The 20906-nt window shown below is 35.4% G+C and overlaps 1 protein-coding gene across 5 annotated transcripts in view; it reads left to right on the top strand.

The window, feature by feature from the left end:
- The window catches only part of ST7L (suppression of tumorigenicity 7 like), a 62773-nt gene extending 42917 nt beyond the window's left edge, over positions 1 to 19856 (top strand). For 3 of the 5 annotated variants that reach the window (XM_044749549.2, XM_070487048.1, XM_014837223.3), the window contains exons 12-14: positions 9148 to 9298; positions 12864 to 12956; positions 19555 to 19856. In XM_044749549.2, the coding sequence (XP_044605484.2) occupies positions 9148 to 9298; positions 12864 to 12956; positions 19555 to 19733 (423 nt within the window). In that variant the 3' untranslated portion in view covers positions 19734 to 19856. Of the gene's footprint in view, positions 1 to 9147; positions 9299 to 9749; positions 9938 to 12863; positions 12957 to 19554 lie in introns of all 5 variants that reach the window. The other 2 variants (XR_006514961.2, XM_070487047.1) reach the window with 2 other exon arrangements.
- The last annotated feature ends 1050 nt before the right edge of the window (positions 19857 to 20906 follow it).

Below are 20906 nucleotides of genomic sequence, written 5' to 3'. Positions count from 1 at the left end.
AAGAACCAATGTAATTCAATGGGGAAAGGAAACTCTTTTCAACAAATGGTGCTGGAACATTGGGATGTCAGAATGGGGGAAAATCATGAATTTTTCTCATAGCATACATAAACATGAATTTAAGACAGATCATTGACCTAAATGTAAAAACAAAGTATACAATATCTAGAATAAAACATTTAAGAATATCTTTGAAACTTTGGAGTAGGCAAAGATTTTCTAGGACAAAAAAGTCACCTAAGAGAAAAATTATAAATTGGCCTTTTGAACAATTTAAAATTCTGCTCTTTGAAGACAGTGTTAAGAAAATGAAAAGGCAAGCCACAGACAGGAAAAAAAAAATTGTATTTTGTTTGGCAAAGGACTCATATCCAGAATATGTAAATTAGAAAAGACAGTATGAAAAATTGTCAAAAGCCTTGAACAAATATTTCATGAAAGAAGATATTGGAATGTCCAATAAACACATAAAGAGGTGCTCAACATCATTAGTTATCAGGGAAATGCAACATAAAATCACAACAAGGTACTGCTTCACCCCTACCAGAATGGCTATAATTAAAAAGACTGATAAAATGTTGGACAGAATGTGGAGCTGTTAGAACTCTCATACATTGCAGCTAAGAGTATAAAATGATACAACTACTTTGGAAAACTGTTTGGCAATTTCTTATAAAATTAAACATATGCTTTATCCTAAGACCCAGCAATTCTACTTCAAGGTATATCCCCAAGAGAAATGAAATCATATGTCCCCCAAAAGACTTGAACATGAAGGTTTATAGCAGCTTTATTCATAATAGCCCCAAACTGGAAACAACTCAAATGGTATATTAACAAGTACATGGACAAATTGCAATATATTTATTCAGTAGGATACCATTCAGCAATAAAAAGAAGAAGCTACTGATACAAGCAAAACATAGATGAATCTCAAAAGTACAGTGTTGTACAAAAGAGTACATACTGAAGGATTCATTTATGTGGCATTCAAGGTAAGTGATCTATGGTAGCAGAAATTAGAACAGTAGTTGCCTCATGTGGTCAGGATAAGAGATTAACTGGAAAGAACTTTCTGGGGTGATGGAAATGTTCTGTCTTGAATGGGTGTTACTTGTCTGCATTTGTCAAAACTCATTGAACAGTATACGTAAGATCTGTGCATTTTACTGTTTTTAAATTATACCTCAATAAAGAAAAAAGAATCTGACTCTGCTTGGGAAGCACTGTGAAAGTGTCATGCCTTCTGATTAAATGAAATGATACATGTGAGGTGCTTAACACAATGAGTGTCAGGCAACAGGATTGATTATCATGGCAATCACTGCTTTATTATACTTCTGTTACCATTTTCTCTTCCTGTTTAAGCTGTTCCAGTATGTACTCTTTCCTGGTGAATTTTTTTTAATGCTTATAGCCTTAGAATGTGTAAGATTTGGGATTCTTTTGTTGAGATGAGGTGAAGGTGAAGATATTGAGACAGTTAGGAATTAACTAATTTGAATTAGTTAATACTCTGAGGACAATTTATTTGTGTCTTACAGAAGAAGCCATTGGGGAAGAGTAAAGTAGAACATTTAAAAACAAAACAATAACAAAAACTTGTTTAGTAAATCTCTACAATTTTAGTACATGTTTAGGAATATGTTATTTGTAGCTTTAAGAAATTATTATTTCTTGGGGCAGGCCCCCTGGCTGAGTGGTTAAGTTCATGTGCTCTGCTTTGGCAGCCCAGGATTTTGCTGGTTTGAATCCTGGGTGTGGATATGGCACCGCTCATCAGGCCATGCTGAGGCAGCGTCCCACATGCCACAACTAGAAGGACCCACAACTAAAATATACAACTATGTACTGGGGGAATTTGGGGAGAAAAAAGCAGAAGAAAAAAAAGAAATTATTATTTCTTATTTTACATAAAACTGTTTTTAATATTGTGCTGCCAAAAAAGCAGACTGTGCCTGGAGGTTTTTATAAGTGCAAGGGGAATTTTAAAAATAAACTGATATATAAAAGGTAAAATCCATTCTGGTTGATGAGAAATTGAAGCCTGTAGGATGTAACAAGGCTCATCCACCAAAGAAGATACTAGCTGTTTAGCAGCAGGCTTACATTTCATTGGCCAAACTACCTATGTTATAGCAGCATATATAAAAGATAAGAGGGAAACAGGCACTCAGTTGAGACTCTGAGTGGCATAATAGGAGTAAAGAGTGAAAAAGGGCAGTAGTGTTGAAGTCTGTGACCCACACTTAGAGCCCAGTCAGGCCTTTGTCTTCATGTTCTGTTGTACTGTAGCCTGGGTGGAAGGGTTGAGATGTGGTTGCTTGTCTCTTGAGGTGCTGCTCTTTGGGGTGATATGGAAAGGAATTTCCCTGTGCGAAGTGCCCTCTAGCCTCCCTTCCCTCTCCTTTCAACATAAGATTACTTTCTCTTTGCTCTTGAGGCCGTTAGCTAGTATTATGTTTTCTTTCAGTTTATTCATATAGCAGTCCTGTTTACTTTCTTTCTGGGAACCGTCTTTAGTCTCCTCGCTAATACACATCTCTGTGGACTCTCTGCTTTCATCCTGCCTGTCCAATCTCATAGAATGTGCACTGAGAAAACTAATTGCAGAGATAAATTGGTTCTTGGTGTGCATGACTGATCAAGAGCAAAGTACCTTAATTTCAGATGCCTTCAGAGAGATTTTTCTTTAACCTCTGCTTTTAAGAGGAAGATTATAAAGCATTATCATTACTTCAGGTCAGAATTATATTGCTTTTGGTCAAAAGCTGTTGTAAGATTTACAAAGTAATAGAAACAAAGTAATCTAAAGATAAATTGTAAAGATCAAAGCAATTCAAAATTAAAGTGAATTTGAGTGTAAGCATAGGTATGGTTTTAGCGTTATAAAAGAAACCATCAGACCATACATCATTATGTCTTTTTAACTATAGCTTCCAAAATGGTGTTAATTTCTTATATTTTTAGTGAAAACCAAGAGACTTGAGTAGTTATTTGAATATGTTGTCTATAGTTGAATCCTAGTTAAAATTGTCACAAGCAATTTCTGATTTATTCCAGACATAACAATAAGGTGATTTGGAGTTAAAATGGAAGGTCCTTGCAGCACATACTAGGTGCCTGGCTTGGTTTATGTCTTCAGCTATGTTTTATTTACTGATAATTTCCAGATCTGTATCTTTTAACTCTGGCTTCCTTCCTTGTTGATAAACTTGCATTTCCATCTAGTTGTGCAAATTTTTACCTGGATATCTAATAGGTACCTCAGATGCTTTAATGTGTTTCAAACTGAATTTAAATTTTTTTTTTTTTTTTTTTTTTTTTTTTGCTGAGGAAGATTTGCCCTGAGCTAACATCCACTGCCAATCTTCCTTTTTTTGTATGTGAGCTGCCACCACAGCATGGCCACTGACAGAAGAGTGGTGTAGGTCCACGTCCAGGAACCAAACCCAGGCCGCTGAAGTGGAGTGTGCCAAATTTAACCACTAGACCACTGGGGCTGGCCCTAAAAGTTTATTTTTAAGTCTCTTCTCCAACTAGCCTCTCCTTCCTATTTCTATATTGTGATTTATAGCTTAATTATCCTCTTCTCTTCATTAACCTTTACCTCTGCTCTTCCTAAATTACCAACTCGTATTATAACCTTTGAAATGTCTTTCAGATCTAGCCCTCTACTTCATCCCCACTGTCACTGACCATTGTGCACCTTCATTACCTATTCTTTAAAAAATTATTATTGGTCTTGTTGTAAAAGTAATGAGTGCTTTTTAAAAATTCAGACCCTGTAGGGGCTGGCCCCGTGGCCGAGTGGTTAAGTTCGCGCGCTCTGCTGCAGGCGGCCCAGTGTTTCGTTAGTTCGAATCCTGGGCGCGGACATGGCACTGCTCATCAGACCACGCTGAGGCAGCATCCCACATGCCACAACTAGGAGAACCCACAACGAAGAATACACAACTATGTACCGGGGGGCTTTGGGGAGAAAAAGGAAAAAATAAAATCTTTAAAAAAAAAAAAAATTCAGACCCTGTAGAGGTTTATGCAGTAAAAAATTCCCTATTTTTTCCCTTAAAATTCTAATTCTCTCAGGTAACCTCTGTTTTTGTTTGGTGTATACATTGATAGACATTTTCTATGCATTTCTGAACATAGAGATATAGATATAGAAATAATCTCAAATACTTTACCATCTCTTGCTTGGACGATTAAAACAGATTCCTCACTGGTCTCCCTACCATCAACCCCTCTCCACCTTGGCCGTTGCCAGAGTTATCCACCTAAACAGCAGATCTTCTCTGCTTAAAGAGCTCTGCTTGTTGCCTATCACCTATAGGATAAGGGCCAACCCCTTAATATTGCTTATATGGAAGCCCTTCACAGTCTGGGCCCATTATCTGTCTCCAGCCTTACTCCTTGCTGTTTCTGCCTTGCTCCTTATCTCCAGTGCTGCTATTCCCTGGATTGGTCATGTCTGATCATGTCTCCCTACCTTTGTACATATGCTCAATCTCTTCTCTGGCAAATTTCTACCCATTCTTCAAGACCCTGCTCATCTATTGCCTCCTTTATAGAGGTGTTTTTGCTGCTTTTCCCAAGCAGAGGTTATGGCTCTCTCTTCTCTCTTTCTTCAGTACCTTAGTCACATCTTTTTTTTGGTTTATTTGCATGTCTCTCCCTTAGTTCCCTTTGAGTTTTATAAAAGCAAGACTCTTGTCTTACTCATCATTTTACGTGTGATACTCTGCCTAGCAAATAACAGGCATTCAGTAAATGTTCAGTAAATAGACATGTCTGTAGTTTAGATCTGCATGGCTATAAAGGCCTATCTAAGTTAAAGAAAGTAAAATTTTAGACCACATCATTTTTTGGAATTTTTAAGCCATTTTAACTTAATATTTTTATAAGTTTTACTTAATGATATCAATTTTGGCCTTTTAAAAAGGATGGTAGTACAATTCCAGCATGACCTATTTCTTAACTTATAAAATAACTCAGCTGTTAATGAAATAGTATACAACAATAAAAAATAGTGAGTTAGATCTATATAGAGACAGTAAGAGATGTACAAGATATATTGTGAAGTAAAAGGTGAGTTGCATAATGGTTTGATCCTATTTTTAAGAAAAATAGTATGTTATGCTTAAAAAAGAAATCTAGACAAACATAAATCAGATTATCTTTATTTTCTTTATTCTTTTATTCTTCAACCTTGTAATATATTATTTTCTACTATGTAACTGCAGTGTTTGCATTTTTATACACTGAGCAGCATGTACTTTCATAAGCAGAAAAAAAGACCAAAACAAAACAAACCACCCTTCAGTTTTTAACCTTTCATATTCTTCAAAAGAAAGTTGTCTGGGTAGCAGAATTTTTTTGTCTTTGTTTTGTTTTGTTTTTGGTTTGCCCAGAGAGTTAGAAAATATCTTTAACTAAAAACTGAAAAATGAGTTTGAAGACATTTTAGCTATATATGTCAGAGCAAGTCAGTTAAGTAATTTAGTGCCTACTGTGTGTAGTGTAATATGCGAGGTGCTGTAGTATTGAAGGATGTGGTTTCTATTGTGTAGTAACTGATAGCTTTTGCTGGATAGCAGAAATTCCTGAGTAGCAATTTGTGAAGGAGATAAAATAAGTAATAATTCTATAATTACCTATTTTAAATATGTTTTCCTTAAACTGGAAATTTTCCCTTATATTTTGAGGGAATGTGTATTTTATTTCAATGTCTTATTAGAAACTGAAAAATAAGAATGGCTTTGTTTTAAAGCAAATTGGAAAGGACATTTGCTGGTAGGTAAGACATGATAATAAAAACTAAGAGCATAAGGAAAATTTGTCTTAGTGGTTAAATAGCAAAGATTTTTTACCATAGAATCCTGAAGTATCATTTCCTAATAAGTGTACCATATGTGTTTGATTACTGTCTGAATTGTCACTTAGATTATTAAACAGTGAAAATATAGATACATAGTTGCTGTTCAAAAAGTATTTTATTGACCTACTAAGTTGATATTTTTTATAATATAAGTTTTACTGAATGATGTTAAATGAATATCTTCGCTTACCGTTTGCTAAGTGGCTACCAAGATAGGTTTTAGTTTAAAGGCATCAGGGTTCTAAAACTCATTGAAAATAATTGAGGATATTTTGTCTCCTCTATCTGTAAAATGAAGCAGAATTTTAATAGAAAGGACTTGGTTTAAGTATTAAACAGTTTTCTTCCGAAAATGAGATACTGTTTTTATGATGGAGATTCCACTGTGATTGCTACATTTTCTTTGCTTCCTACTGAAGAAGCTCTTAGTGCACTTGCAAAGAGCATAAGGAGTCATGTCAGAGGTCAGCTATTTGAGTCCATTTTCCCACAGCTGCCTGGTGCGAGTGATCTTTTACTGTGTTTTAAAAAAATGGGCAAGGATTAGAGAGGATTAGAAAGAATATTATCCTCCTGAATATAGGCCCAAGGCACTAAGGGGAAAGAAGCCAACCAGGCAGCAAATGGGCTTTGCTTGACCAGGACACAACCTCTGCTGCATTCCTGTAAGAAACTGAATGGGAAATGTTAAGTCCCCAAACTGGATTAGTAAATAATCTCATAGCTTGTGACATCTGCTAAAATAAATTGATGAGCAGATTGCATTCTTACACTTTGAGGAAAGAGCCAGAGACATCAAGACTAAGAGTAATTAATCTCTTTTATCTTTTTTAAAAAAAATTTCAGCCTTATTAGGGTATAGAAGAATAACTAAAGATGGGCATTAAGCTCACTAAGTGTCGGAAAGGCGTATTTCATAGACAAAAAATAAAAAGTTATTTTAGATATATTAATATGATGAGTACAGATATATTGATTAATAACCTAAGGGTTAAATTTTGAAACTACAACCTTTTGTTTTTAAGAGTCTTCCTGCTTGTAGCAGTTTTACAAAGTGTTTCACAAATTCAACTCTTTAATTTATGTTGTTTATCTCATTAGTTTATGTAACAACCTGAGGAACTTAGAATTTGAAATGTGAGAATATATCTTTTGAGACACCTCTGGAATGTTTCTCTTTTGATATTAACAGAAATTAATGTGGTTTGGATCTTATGACTCATAATGTGGTATCAAATTATTTAGGACCAAAGAGGTTGTTTCAAATCTATTTTAGTAGGGGAAGTGTACTCTGGTCTCAGTCCTTGGAGCAAGTGTTTAGCTAACTAAATATTTTTTAAAGATTTTGTTTTATGTTGACCATTTTAATAGTAAAGATGATGTACAAGTGGTTAATTTTGCATCTTTCTTCATATAATTAGTACATTTGGTTAGTGTAATAACTGATTATACAGCTTTTGTTGTGGATTACAATATTAAGGCAAGTATTTTCTTCAAGAGTTTAAGATAGAATTGAATTTTATTTGTGACTAAGAATTGATAGGCTCTAACTTCTTCAACATGCATACTCACTAATCCCTTAAATGCATTTTGCATTATACTTTCTTGGCTCAGTGCCTTGGTAAAGTTGGCCCTGTACTTTGAATATATCCTCCTATTCTTCTCCGCCCACCCTCCCCCCCAATCTGCTCATCCCCCACATTCCATCCATCTTTATATATCAACTCAAATCCCAAATTCCAAGTGGTTTATTTTCAGCCCCTAAGTCATAATAAATACCTCCTAAACATAGAGTTACCATATGACCCAGAAATTCCACTCCTAGGTATATACCCAAGAGTGATGAAAACACGTTCACATAAAAACTTGTACGTGAATGTTTATTGCAGCATTATTCATAATAGCCAAAAGATGAAAACAACCAAATGTCCATCAGATGATGGATGGATAAACAAATGTGTTATATCCGTACAATGGAATATTATTCAGCTATAAAAAGGAGTGAGGTATTGATATATTCTACAATATAGATGTACCTTGAAAACATTGTGGTAAGTGAAAGAAACCAGATACAAAAGACCATGTATTATGTGATTCTCTTTGTATGGAATATCCATAATAGGCAAATCTATAGACAAAAAGTAGATTAGTGGTTGATTAGGGCTTAAGGAGGATTGGGGAGTAGAGGGTGATAACTGAAGAGTGCAGGGTTTTCTTTTGAGGTGATGAAAATGTTTTAAAATTGAATGCGGTGATAATTGCACCTATCTGTGAATATACTGAAAACCATTGAGTTGTATACTTTAAAGACTGGCACTTGAGCTAACAACTTGCCAACCTTTTTTTTTTTTTTTGCTTTTTTCTCCCCAAATCCCCTCCAGCAGATAGTTGTATACTTATAGTTGTGGGTCCTTCTAGTTGTGGCATGTGGGATGCCGCCTCAACATGGCCCGATGAGCGGTGCCATGTCCGCGCCTAGGATCTGAACCAGTGAAACCCTGGGCCGCTGAAGCTGAGCGAGTGAACTTAACCACTCGGCCACGGGGCCGGCCCCTGAGTTGTATACTTTAAATGGGTGAATTGTAAAATATGTGAGTTATATCTCATTGAAGCTGTTATAAAAGACTAAATTAAAAAAATTAATACTTCCTATCCATATTCCTATATACATTGTTTATAGCTCTCATAAAGCACTTAGCACATTCTGGTTGTCATTATTAACTTAAGAAATCTGTCATTCTCAGCACTTTAGAAAGCTCCAGAGAATAGAGTGTTTTTTGGTGCTCCCTGACAAGTATAGTGCTTTGCTCTCAGTAAATATTAATTTAATTGAACTTCTTCACAATTAGGTTGCTTCATCTGCAAAATGGAAATAAGAGAAAAAAAAGAATTGAATCTTACCATAAAGTGTTGTTCCAAAATTGTACTTTATAATTTTTACACTTAATTCTTTTTGGAAAAATAACTGTTTGCTCTCACATTGTTTCCTCAGCTTGAGTTTTCATTTGGTATTTGGCAAGGTCACACATGAGCCATTTATCACTTTATTTTTACCTATAGGAATATTCTGCTCTTTGGAATTTGCATATATAAGCATCTTATATACATGTTATCAATAGGACCCTCTTGTCATTTCAACTAGCTTAATGTTTGTTTTTTAAATCAAATTGACTTTATAAAATTTGAATCTACATTTTTGTGGGTGTTTGAATTTAACATAATTTTTCTTTTTTCTGTGATGTGTCTATGTCTGTGTGTTATTTTTCTAGTATTTACTAGAGATGAAAAGTCTGATTTTGCCTCCAGAACACATTCTGAAGCGGGGTGATAGTGAAGCAATTGCCTATGCTTTCTTTCATCTTCAGCATTGGAAGCGAATAGAAGGTGCCCTTAATCTGTTACAATGTACATGGGAAGGCAGTAAGTATTCTTTCCAAAAGTAACACTAATCTCTTTGACTATCCATTGCATTCACAGGCAGTCTTTTTTAATGAGATTGTCTGAGTTTCTGTAAGGATTTATTGTTCAGATTGGTTTCAAAGTAAACTCAATGATGTTATATTTCGATTATTGGTGGAAGAAATTCTTAATGTATTTATATGGATTCCACATTTAGGAAAAGCAGAATGAGAAACTTTTATGGTATTCTGCCATATGTTCATTTAAATTACATATTTCTAAGGAAAGAAAATGAAAACTTACATCGTTGGTTTATAAGCATTTTAATGTGGTTGAGCTATTGTTCTAATATTTTTTAAATTGAACTGTTTTTGTTTTGTTATGTGTTATTTTCAGATGTGTACAACATGAAACTATTTTCCTCACAACTAATATTAATTCTATTCTTTTTTAAATCTTTTTTTTATTGTAGTAAAATATACATAACATGAAAATTATCATTTTAACCATTTTAAAATGTGCAGTTCGGTGGCATTATGTACAATCACAGTGTCGTGCAACTATCACCATTATCCATCCCCAGAACTTTTTCATCATCCCAAACTGAAATTCTATACGCATTAACAGTAACTCCTCAGTCTTCCCTCCTCCCAGCCCCTGGTAAGCATTCTGCTTTCTGTCTCTATGAGTTTGCCTGCTCTAGGCATCTCATATAGTGGAATCATATAATCAGTGGATATTTGGGTTGTTTCCACCTTTTGGCTGTTGTGAATAATGCTGCTGTGAACGTGGGTATACAAAAGCTCCTGCTTTCAATTCTTTTGGTCATATACGTGGAAATGGAATTTCTAGATCATATAATTCTGTTTAATTTTTTGAGGAACTGCCATACTAAATTTTATAACAGCTGCACCATGTTGCATTCTACCAGCAGTCCACAAGGGTTTTACTTTCTCTGTGTCCTCACCAACACTTGTCATTTTCTGGTTTTTTGATAATAGTCATCTTAATGAGTGTTAAGTGGTATCTCATTGTGGTTTTGATTTGCATTTCCCTAATAATGAATGATGTTGAACATCTTTTTATTTGCTAATTGACCATTTGTATATCTTCTTTGGAGAACTGGACTGTTTTTCAATTTACTACTAGGTCTCTTATTTGTAATTTCCTAAAATCACTAAGATAATGAAGAAGCTTAACCAAAATATTTTATCAGTTGAATTTTTATAACAGTTCTCTTGGAAAGTATACCTCTGCTACCAATAAAAATTCAAAAGTAAATTCAATGCTCATTCACTAAAATTGGTTAATCCCCTCAGTTCCTAAACTTTGTACTGAGGCATCTTCGGGCACTACAGTACATTTACACAAGTACCACAGCATATTTTAAATTTTCAGTGGAAACACAGCAATATTCAACATCTGTCAGACGCCCATTCAAACTGTTAGCTCTAGATAGTTAATGGTTTCACCATTAGGTGTCTCTCCATTCTCTATTTCTTTCAATGTTGTCATAGCTTCACAAAGCTGGGTTTTTGTTAGTTTCTGTGCTTAAAAGAAGTACCACACAAAATCATTGTGGAACAGGAAATGAGGATACTGGTAGTCAATCTGATTCCAAGTTTTGAGAAGTTATGCAGTGCCCAGCAGGCTCATACATCACATTAATAAGAAATGATGGTTATTTAAAAATGAAATAATTATTTTTTCCTTTAATTTATGTCTATCATTTTTTCGAATAACTGCTAAGTTGCTAGAACATAAGCTCTTAAAGTTGTTTGGACCCACTACTTAATAAGTGGAATTGTTAGATGTTTATTTCATCATAGGGGCATCATAAAAAATTACTGAGACACGAAGGGCACCATGTGTCCTTGAACCAAGAAAATTTGGGAACCTCTACATTAACCATTTGCTAAGGGTCAGACACTGTGCTTGACACTGACAATTTACAGATTAATGAAACTGGGACTACTAAAACTGAGGAGCTCAACGTCTTTGGGTAATTAGACTTTCTTTTGCTTTTTTTCAGTACTATGAGCTCCTCAAAACTCTATCTCATTTATCTTGTATATGTCTTTAATCCTAGTGTTCTGCTTGGCACACAGGAGGTTTTTAATAAGTGTATGACATACTGTATTTCATAAATAGTCATCTTGATGGAGGCCGGCCCTGTGGCTGGGTGGTAAAGTTTGTGCACTCGACTTCAGCGGCCCAGGGTTTTGCTGGTTTGGATCCTGGGCACGGACATGGCACCGCTCATCAGGCCACGCTGAGACGGCGGCATCCCACATACCATAACTAGAAGGAACCACAACTAAAATATACAACTAGGTATTGGGGGGATTGGGGGAGAAAAAGGAAAAGAAAAAAGAAAAAAGAAGATTGGCAACAGTTGTTAGCTCAGGTGCCAATCTTTTAAAAAAAAAATCATGGTGATGAATGATTTCCTAGTGTTACCACTGATTTGCTCTGTGACTTTGGAAAAATTACTAGTTTTTATTGTGGCAAAACAAAATTCATATTTTTACCAAAGTTTATAGAGTCAAGCACTAAAAGAAAAACAAAAACCGTATCACAATTTTGCTGAGTTTTTAGCTAGCTGAGTAGATCGAAAAGGATTCCTTCTTTAAGAGTCTACAAGAGTTGGTGATAATCTAGATCAGGGATGGGTAAGTTTTTTCTGTAAAGGGCCAGATAGTAAATATTTAGTCGTTGCATGCCGTAGTCTCTGTCACAACTACCCCACTCTTGTATCCTGAAAGCAGCCTTACATAATATATAAATGAACAAGTATGGCTGTATTCTAATAAAATATTATATTAGTTTTGAGGAAGATTAGCCCTGAGGCGAACATCTGCTGCCAATCCTCCTCTTTTCGCTGAGGAAGACTGGCCCTGAGCTAACATCTGTGCCCATCTTCCTCTACTTTATATGTGGGACGCCTGCCACAGCATGGCTTGACAAGTGGTATGTAGGTCTACACCCAGGATCTGAACCAGTGAACCCCAGGCTGCCAAAGCAGAACGTGCTAACTTAACCGCTGTGCCACTGGGCTGGCCCCTCTAATATTGTTTACAAAAACAGTGGGCCAGGTCTGGTCAGAGGGCTATACTTTGGTGACCCCTGATCTAAATTAAACTCTCCTCATAGAAAACTTTGCTGGCATCTCACATGTGAAGCTACCCATTGAGAACTCTTTTAAGTTGCCAACGGTTATAGCCACAACAGTTATACATGTTGCAATTTTATGAATATTCTTATAAGAAGTGGAATTCATACCTACAAAGTTAAGTCTCTTGTGTTTATAATGAGGAGACTAAGGCAAGAAAGACCCAGCCAGTCTTATTATCCACTATTCCCTTTAGTTTTATTCCAGCCAGACCATTCATTATTCTCTAAATAAATCTTATTCTTCCCCTTAGTTCTTCTTTTGCTTTCTTTCATCTAAAATGTGTCTCTAAAAAAGAAAATAAAATGCTATGTGAAAATTTTGTAAAAATATGTCTCCAAAATAGCTTTGATCTATAGTATAGGATGAAAATGAATCTGAGTTGAATGCCAACATATGTATTTTTTTTCTCAGCTTTTAGAATGATTCCATACCCACTAGAGAAAGGCCACCTATTTTACCCTTATCCCAGCTGCACAGAGACTGCTGATAGAGAGCTGTTACCTAGTAAGTAAATATTCTAGTTTTCTTAAACTTAAAAGTAGTTGCGAGATTGTTTTTCATAGTATTCTCCCATTTTAAAAGTGCCTTTAGTTGAAATTTAGGATACTCTTTGAATACTATTTTAGCCATTTCTTGCATGTAGTTGCATAATTCATTTCATTCCCAGATATTTTTTGGGTAAAACGCTATGCTAGATGCAATGAAGGACACCAAGATTAAAGATTTAAAAAGAGAAGTCATCTTATAAACCTTAAAGAAGAAATAATACCAATCTTTCACAAATTCTTTTCAGAAAATAAAGAAGGAAGGAACACTCCCCAACTCATTCTGTGAGACCAATTTACCCTGATACCAAAACCAAATACATTATAAGAAAAGGAAACTATAGAACGACATCCCTCATGAATATAGACACAAACATCTTCAACAGAATATTAGCAAACTAGATCCAGCAACATATAAAAAGGATTATACTCCATGACCAAGTGGGATTTACCTCACAAATGCAAGGTTGGTTTAACATCTGAAAATGTAATGCACCATGTTAATAGAATAAAGGACAATAGCTGCAGAAAAAGCATTTGACAAAAATCCAATGCACATTCATGATAAAAATTCTGAATAAACTAGGGAAAAAGGGAACTTCCTCAACCTAATAAAGAATAGCTACAAAAAACCCACAGCTAACATCATACTTAATGGTGAAAGACTGAATGCTTTCTCCGTAAGATCAGGAATAAGGCAAGGATGTCAGCTCTCATCACTTATATTCAGCATTGTGCTAGAGGTTCTAGTCAGTGCAGTCAAGCAAGAAAAAAAAATAAAAGGCACTCTTATTAGAAAGGAAGTAAAACTCTTTATTCACAGAAGACATAATCTTCTATGTAGGAAATCCATATAAACACTATTAGAACTAATATACAAGTTCAGCAAGGTTGCAGAATATAATATCAACTTACAAAAGTCAATGGCATATTTATATACCAGCAATGAACAATCCAAAAATGAAATTTAGAAAATGATTCCAATCATATAGCATCAAAAAGAATAAACAATTTAGGAATAAATTTAACAAAAGAAGTGTGAGACTTCTACATGAAAAACTACAAAATATTGCTGAGAGGAATTAAAATCTAAAGGAGAGACCTTCCATGTTTATGGGTTGGAAGACATAATATTATTTAAATGGCATTTATCTCCAAATTGATCTATAAATTCAATGCAATCCTTATCAAAATCTCAGCAAGGATTTTGCAGAAATTGACAAGCTGACCCCAAAATTTATGTGGAAAGGTAAAGGACCCAGAATAGCCACAACAGTCTTTATAAAGAGAACAAAATAGGAGAGACTACACTTCTCAATTTTAAAAAAAGCAATCAGAGTCAGGAGGAGAACCAGAAATATGTAGGGTTATGATTGCTGAGAGTGTTTCCGTCTAGTCGCTGCTTTCAGGAAGCCAAACTTCTCAAAAGAAGAGTCTGTACCTTTTGTCTCAGCTGCCTTGGCATCCACTCACTCTTTTTCTCTGTGAACTGATAAATTTCTCTTTAACTTTTCTTTTTATGATTTAACCAATAAGTTATGATTTAATCAGTGGCTGGCCCGGTGGCGCAGCAGTAAAGTGCGCACTTTCCGCTTCGGTGGCCCAGGGTTCGCCGGTTCACATCCTGGGTGCAGACATGGCACTGCGTGGCACGTCATGCTGTGGCAGGCGTCCCACATATAAAGTAGAGGAAGATGGGCACGGATGTTAGCTCAGGGCCAGTCTTCCTCAGCAAAAAGTGGAGGATTGGCAGCAGTTAGCTCAGGGCAAATCTTCCTAAAAAAAATCAATAAATAAAATAAATAAAAAGTTATGATTTAATCAATAAGGTTGTAAACACTGGCACCATGTTTCCTTATATGATATAAACGTGCCAAAATTTCTACAGTTCTGGGACCATTAGAACTAAATTCTGGGAAGGAAAGTTACAGTTTTACAGTCATCAAACTTAATGAGCTGAAAGTTGAAACAGAGAGATGAAAATTTAGGAGAGATTATGGAAGTTGAGTAGGCTGATATTTTTCCCCCAGGGTCTTTTATTTTCCTCCATCCTCTGAGATAAGTTATCTTTTCTTTCTCTGAACTCTCAAAGTGCTTTGTGTACTTAATCTCCCCCTTCTAGATTATAAACTTGATGGCCAAGATTCTCTTCATTGTCCCTCTATGTATCTCTATAATGTTCACCATAAAAATTGATATTTAATAAATATTGTTTGAATTAGTCAAATTTATTAATTTATTCTTATAAACATGCCAGGTACGTTGTAAGTACTCAACAAAAATGTTAAGTGTTAGTATCTTTTTCTCCTTATCCTACTCCAAACTCCTAAGCTGCTCACAGGTTAATAGAAAAACTGATAAACAATGTGTTAAATATGTATGGAATAGATTATAAGGAAGCTCGAGTTGGGAGTGCCTATCTCTCCAAGGTCAGAGATGATTCCCAAATATGACGTGGGTGGCTTGAAGAATGGTAAATCTATCACGCGCAGGAGGAGCAGGTTCGGGATAGGAGTAGGGGAAGTAAATAAGTTCAGGCTTTGCGTATGTTGCATGTATGACATCTCACCCATTGTTGTTAAAAAACAATCCAGTTAAGTAAATTTGAAGATCTAATGGGCTTTATTCAATGATTCATGAATCGGGCAGCATCCCATCTAGCTCTGAGGAGCTGTACAAAACAGGAAGCTTTTATAGGCAGGAGGGAGAAAAGAATGGATTGTTTCAGGCAAGGTCACCTTCGTTTAGGAGACAAAAGAGGTCTGTCAGGCAGATTGCCTCACTAGTGCTGACTAGGAAGTTCCAAACTGACTGGTTAAGATCACATTCCTGGAGGAGGTTGAGACTGCAAGTAGGTTACATATTAAGTCTCTGTTTGGTGATACGGGCGTAGCACAAGTGACTCCATTTTGGGCCTGTTGTCTCTTTTTTTAACAGTGTATGTACATATATATATGTATATATTTTTATATATATAAATATGCTTAAATATTACATAATCTGCTTAACACATATATATATACACACATAGGCTTTATATTTTATATCCCTAAATAGTATATGTCTAAGATATATTTGTAAGTAATATAATGTGTTTATATTAAAAATATATGTATTGTATAAATAGTAAATATTGTAGATATTCTTTGGGTATAAATAATAGAGAGCTGCTTCAAAGTAGCTTAAAAATAAAGGAAATTTGTTGGAAGAAGACTAGTTTATCTCAAAGAACCCAAAGGCAATAATTACAGTTGGATCTCAGAGGGTCTAGAACCAGGAACTAGAAGGCTCTCAGGATTTCCAGGAGTCAGTAATCTGTATATCTCTATCTCAGGCTGCCTTTTTCAGTTTCTCCTATTCTCACTTTGTTTTTCTCCTTCCCCAACTCCATCTTCTCTTTGTACGAGCTCTGATTTCTGCTTGTCTCAGTGTATTTGTTTCATTTTTATCCTTCTGTCTTTGCAGTTTGGCTTTCCCTTCTTGGACGCTCAGGTAGCCAAATTTGATGCCCCTGTACAGCTCTGAGTTTACATGTCATCAGTGCAGGCAAAGAATACAAACTGAATGATATCTCAACACCACTTCTAAAACTTCGGGGAGAAAGAATCAGATTTACTCAGGTGTTCATCCCTGGTCCAGTCAGCCATGGCCTAGGGACAGGATTACATTGTGTGAACAAAATTGCCAGGAGTCCTGCTATCTCTTTCTCTCTACATCAGAAAACTGACTTGGGAGTCATCTGTTTTTAGACATGAATGAGATCACTAAGGGAAACTGTATAGAGTGAGAAGTGAACTAAGGGTGGAACCATGGGGGCACAAAAATGTCTAAGGAATGGGTGGCTGATAAGGAGTCTGGAAGATTCTGTGAAGGAGTCGTCAGAGAGACAGGACAAGAACCAGAACTAGATATCCTAGAAACGAAAAGGAGGAAAAAATTTCCAAGTGAGGAGGAGTATCTGAGATATTAAGTAAGGTAATTACTGAGAAGAATCCATTGACTTTGGCAATTAGAAAGTCATTAGTGAGAGAAATTTTATTTTCTTTTCTCAGATGGTGGCGGTAGTCATCGTTCTTGTTGTTTTTCCATTTTAACAGGAACAAAGATATTTAAGGCAAAAGAACAAATTATTTAATTATGGAACATCAGTATGCAAGAGTGTGTTATATTAGGATAATACATTTAGTCTAAAATAATGCCCCCTAAATTATTACAAAGGTTGCCTGATATAAGGCCAACTTTACACAACAATATGAATAAAATCAGGATTATTGTCATGCATCATCAGAGCCATAGGCTATAAGAACAGACAGTTTTCTTTTTGGCAGGCCTTTACTATTCTTAGGTTGCTACTCATTTGCAAATTCCAGGACATAGGAGAGGAGGGATGTGCTGGGGGGTTTTGTTTGATTATATTGTATGTTCTTGGAGTATTTTTTCTTTCTCTGACTGTGGTAAAATGAGCAAATTTTTAGTAATGTGGAATTCTAATACCCGAGAGTACTTAATGTTTTTTGTTTTCAAGTCTCCTTCAACCCCGATATGAGTTACAGCATTCTAGAATTTACTTATTAACCACATAAGTTCAGACTTGAACTATTCCCTTAGTTCACGTAGCTATTTAGTTGTCTTTTTTGCCTCATGATAAATTTTTTCTCTACAAGCTAGTGATGAAATTTGAACTTTTACTTCAGGGAGTGTTTCCATACTAGCCATCCATTATATTAATGTATTAGCCAAACATTGACTGACAAACACATCTACAGAAAGCAATCCAGAAAGGAATAATTAGGTCTCCCCTTTAGTATAAAAATCTCATATTTTAGGAAATTATCTTACTAAAAGCTATACAGTTTTCTACCTTATAAAGTGGGAATAATACTATTTCTTAGGGTTATTGAAAAAAATCAAACAAACTAATATAAATTAAAGCTCTTTGTAAACCATAAAATGCTATATACTTTAATTAATATTATTAATTTTGCAGTCTCTCATACAATAGCAATTATAGTAACCATTGGTATACGTAAGTATTTGTTTCCTGTCTTCATAAATACCATAGTTTGTTTCCCTTGGTTTGCTGGAAGAAGTTGGCCTCTCATGGCTGACGGATAGGGCAAAAGGGACTGCTGGTTTTTTGGGTGCTGAAAGCACACCGTTGTCCACAGCTTCTAATGTTTCTAACTTTTTAAAAAAAATTCAGACTTGGTGTGCTTTTGCTTTAAACATGACTCAAGGCTCTGGAAATTTTATGAATTTTTAATGAGTTTGGTTTTTAGTATATACTCTCTGAATATAGTATAAGACACAAAAATATTATGGCTACTGAAGGAAACTTAGGTGTAATCTTAGGTGGATCATTATATTTAAAAAAGTGAAATTTACAGCTGACCTTGATTCAGCACGGAATTAGTCATCCCTTACTTATGCAGGGTATTACATCAAGAATTCCTGGTTTGTGGGGCTGGCCCTGTGGCCGAGTGGTTAAGTTCGCGCGCTCTGCTGCAGGCAGCCCAGTGTTTCGTTGGTTCGAATCCTGGGCGCGGACATGGCACTGCTCATCAAACCACGCTGAGGCAGCGTCCCACATGCCACAACTAGAAGGACCCACAACAAAGAATATACAACTATGTACTGGGGGGCTTTGGGGAGAAAAAGGAAAAAATAAAATCTTTAAAAAAAAAAAAAAAAAAAAAAGAATTCCTGGTTTGTGTCCAGACCTGAGTGGTCAACTTCCTGAACTGATGAGGTCCCAGAATAGCTCTCAGTTTACCAGACATTTATTGAGCACCTACTGTATGCCAAACATTGTAATAGGCTTATCTCAGCATTGTTATTCAAGTATTTTCAAATTTCAAATAAGCTGTAAATACTTGAATACCATTGGTAATGAAATATCTAATCATTAGAAGAATAATGATTACTTGAGTAAATATCCGAATGTGGTAAATAAGACAAGGGACTTCATTTATGTACAGAATCCTAGGGCTTTGATATTCTAGTTTGATTTTTACAGTGCTCGATGAAATGCCACATATAGAACCTTGTTAATAACTGGGTAAATTTATTAACTGATGGTTCTGGGAAGTCTCCAACCACATATCTGTCTCTTGATCTCTATATTCATCTCTTAGCTCTCCAAAGAGCAAGAATTATAACAACTTACATTTATTAAGGGCTTACAACGTTCATCATAACAATTCCATAGCAACTACTAGAGGGTTCAGCAACTTCTTCAAGATCACACAGCTAATAAGTGACAAAGCTCTTTTTCAAAACCACCTCAGCATGACTTTACAATTAATATTCTTTCCCACGATGCTGTCCTATTCCCGGTCCCCAGCACAGTCATCTGACTATGTAGATATGCTATCGATGCTGGAATAGATAAGGGATAACTTTCTTCTACCTTGCTTGGCCAGAGACTTCTTGTTCTTTTTTTAAAAATTATTTTCCTTTTTGGTTTTTAAAAATAGATTTCATTTGGAAATACTAAAACTGGCTTGTTTATACTGTATTCTGAAATAAAATCCATTTCTACCTTTTCTCCCTTGCAGCCTTTCATCATGTTTCTGTTTACCCAAAGAAGGAGCTTCCTTTTTTCATTCATTTCACAGCAGGACTGTGTTCTTCCACAGCAATGATAGCTCTTCTCACACACCAGTTTCCTGAAATCATGGGTGTTTTTGCTAAAGCTGTAAGTATGATCTCAAGGACTTGTGTAGAGTATTTGTAAAACACACAAGAAACCATCTTTGATCTGTACGTGGCAATCCAGTTTATCAGTGGAAGATATTTGTCATAGTAAATTACAGGAATTGATTTGTAAAGTTGCTGCCATAAATATGTCAAATATAAATTTTTCAGTGATTTGAGCTATTTTTTTGTTGCTTAAAAGTTTAAAGAATACAATGGCATAACATTATAAAATTGATCTTTGGAGATCACTTTTGGTGGTAAACATAGCAATTATTTCCTGCTAAAGAATAATCCAACACTTCTAAATGCATTTTCTTTGGCATTTAAAACATTTCCCTATTTTATAACAAGCTGTTTGATTTTTCTGTTTAAATGAAATTGTTAGTTCTAAGGATTTGCTGAACTTTAAAGTCAAGAGTGCAACTAGAATGGAGAATAGGTAGGTAAGATGAGACAGATGGGACATTTGCCCTGGATACAGGATGTGCCGCCCTGTTACTGTATCTGCATGTCCTTATTGACTTTCCCCAACATTGGTTTTAGAACCATGTATAGAGCTTTATTTTCATTTTTACCCTTTAGTTTTGAAGTGCTTCCCCATTTCCTGACCCAGGTCCAGGAAGTACTTGAGGACTGATATTAAAAAGGGTATCCCATGATTATTTACTCTTCTACATGAACATAATTAATGTCATTGGCTCAAAGTAAAATTCCCAGAGATAGGTCCCTTTAAGTCTCCAAACCTTTTAAAAAATGTGTCTTTCTTGTACATCTTTGCATTTTTAACAGGTAATAAGAGTTCAAACCCAAAAAGAAAATGCTGATTTATTATATTGTCAAATAGAAAAGCACTGAGAACGTAGAAACACTAGCCCTTACTTGGTAATGTAATTTCTATGTTCTTCTCTATATGCCTCCATTCCAACTCCCTGTTTCCTCACAATTTCTTTTCCTGCCTTAAGAATAGTTTATTTTGTGCCTTAATGATTAGTTGGTTTTCTTCTGGCACCAGTAGTAAGAACACTGGTTTCCCTTTTTCCCTGAAGGTCAACTGTATAATGTGTTAAGTTGCCACTGGCTGTAGGCCTAGGAGTCTGAGACTGCACTTGATTCTGGGTCAAGCTTCAAGAAGAATGACTTTCCACTGTTGTTCAGGGAGTATAGATATTTGGGTTGGAAACTGACTGTTCTGTTTCTTTTTAGTGTAAAA

The sequence above is a fragment of the Equus asinus genome, chromosome 16 (genome assembly GCF_041296235.1).
Source record: "Equus asinus isolate D_3611 breed Donkey chromosome 16, EquAss-T2T_v2, whole genome shotgun sequence".
NCBI lineage: Eukaryota > Metazoa > Chordata > Mammalia > Perissodactyla > Equidae > Equus > Equus asinus.
Note: the sequence above shows the minus strand (reverse complement) of the source record. Positions and strands in the feature narration are given on the sequence as shown.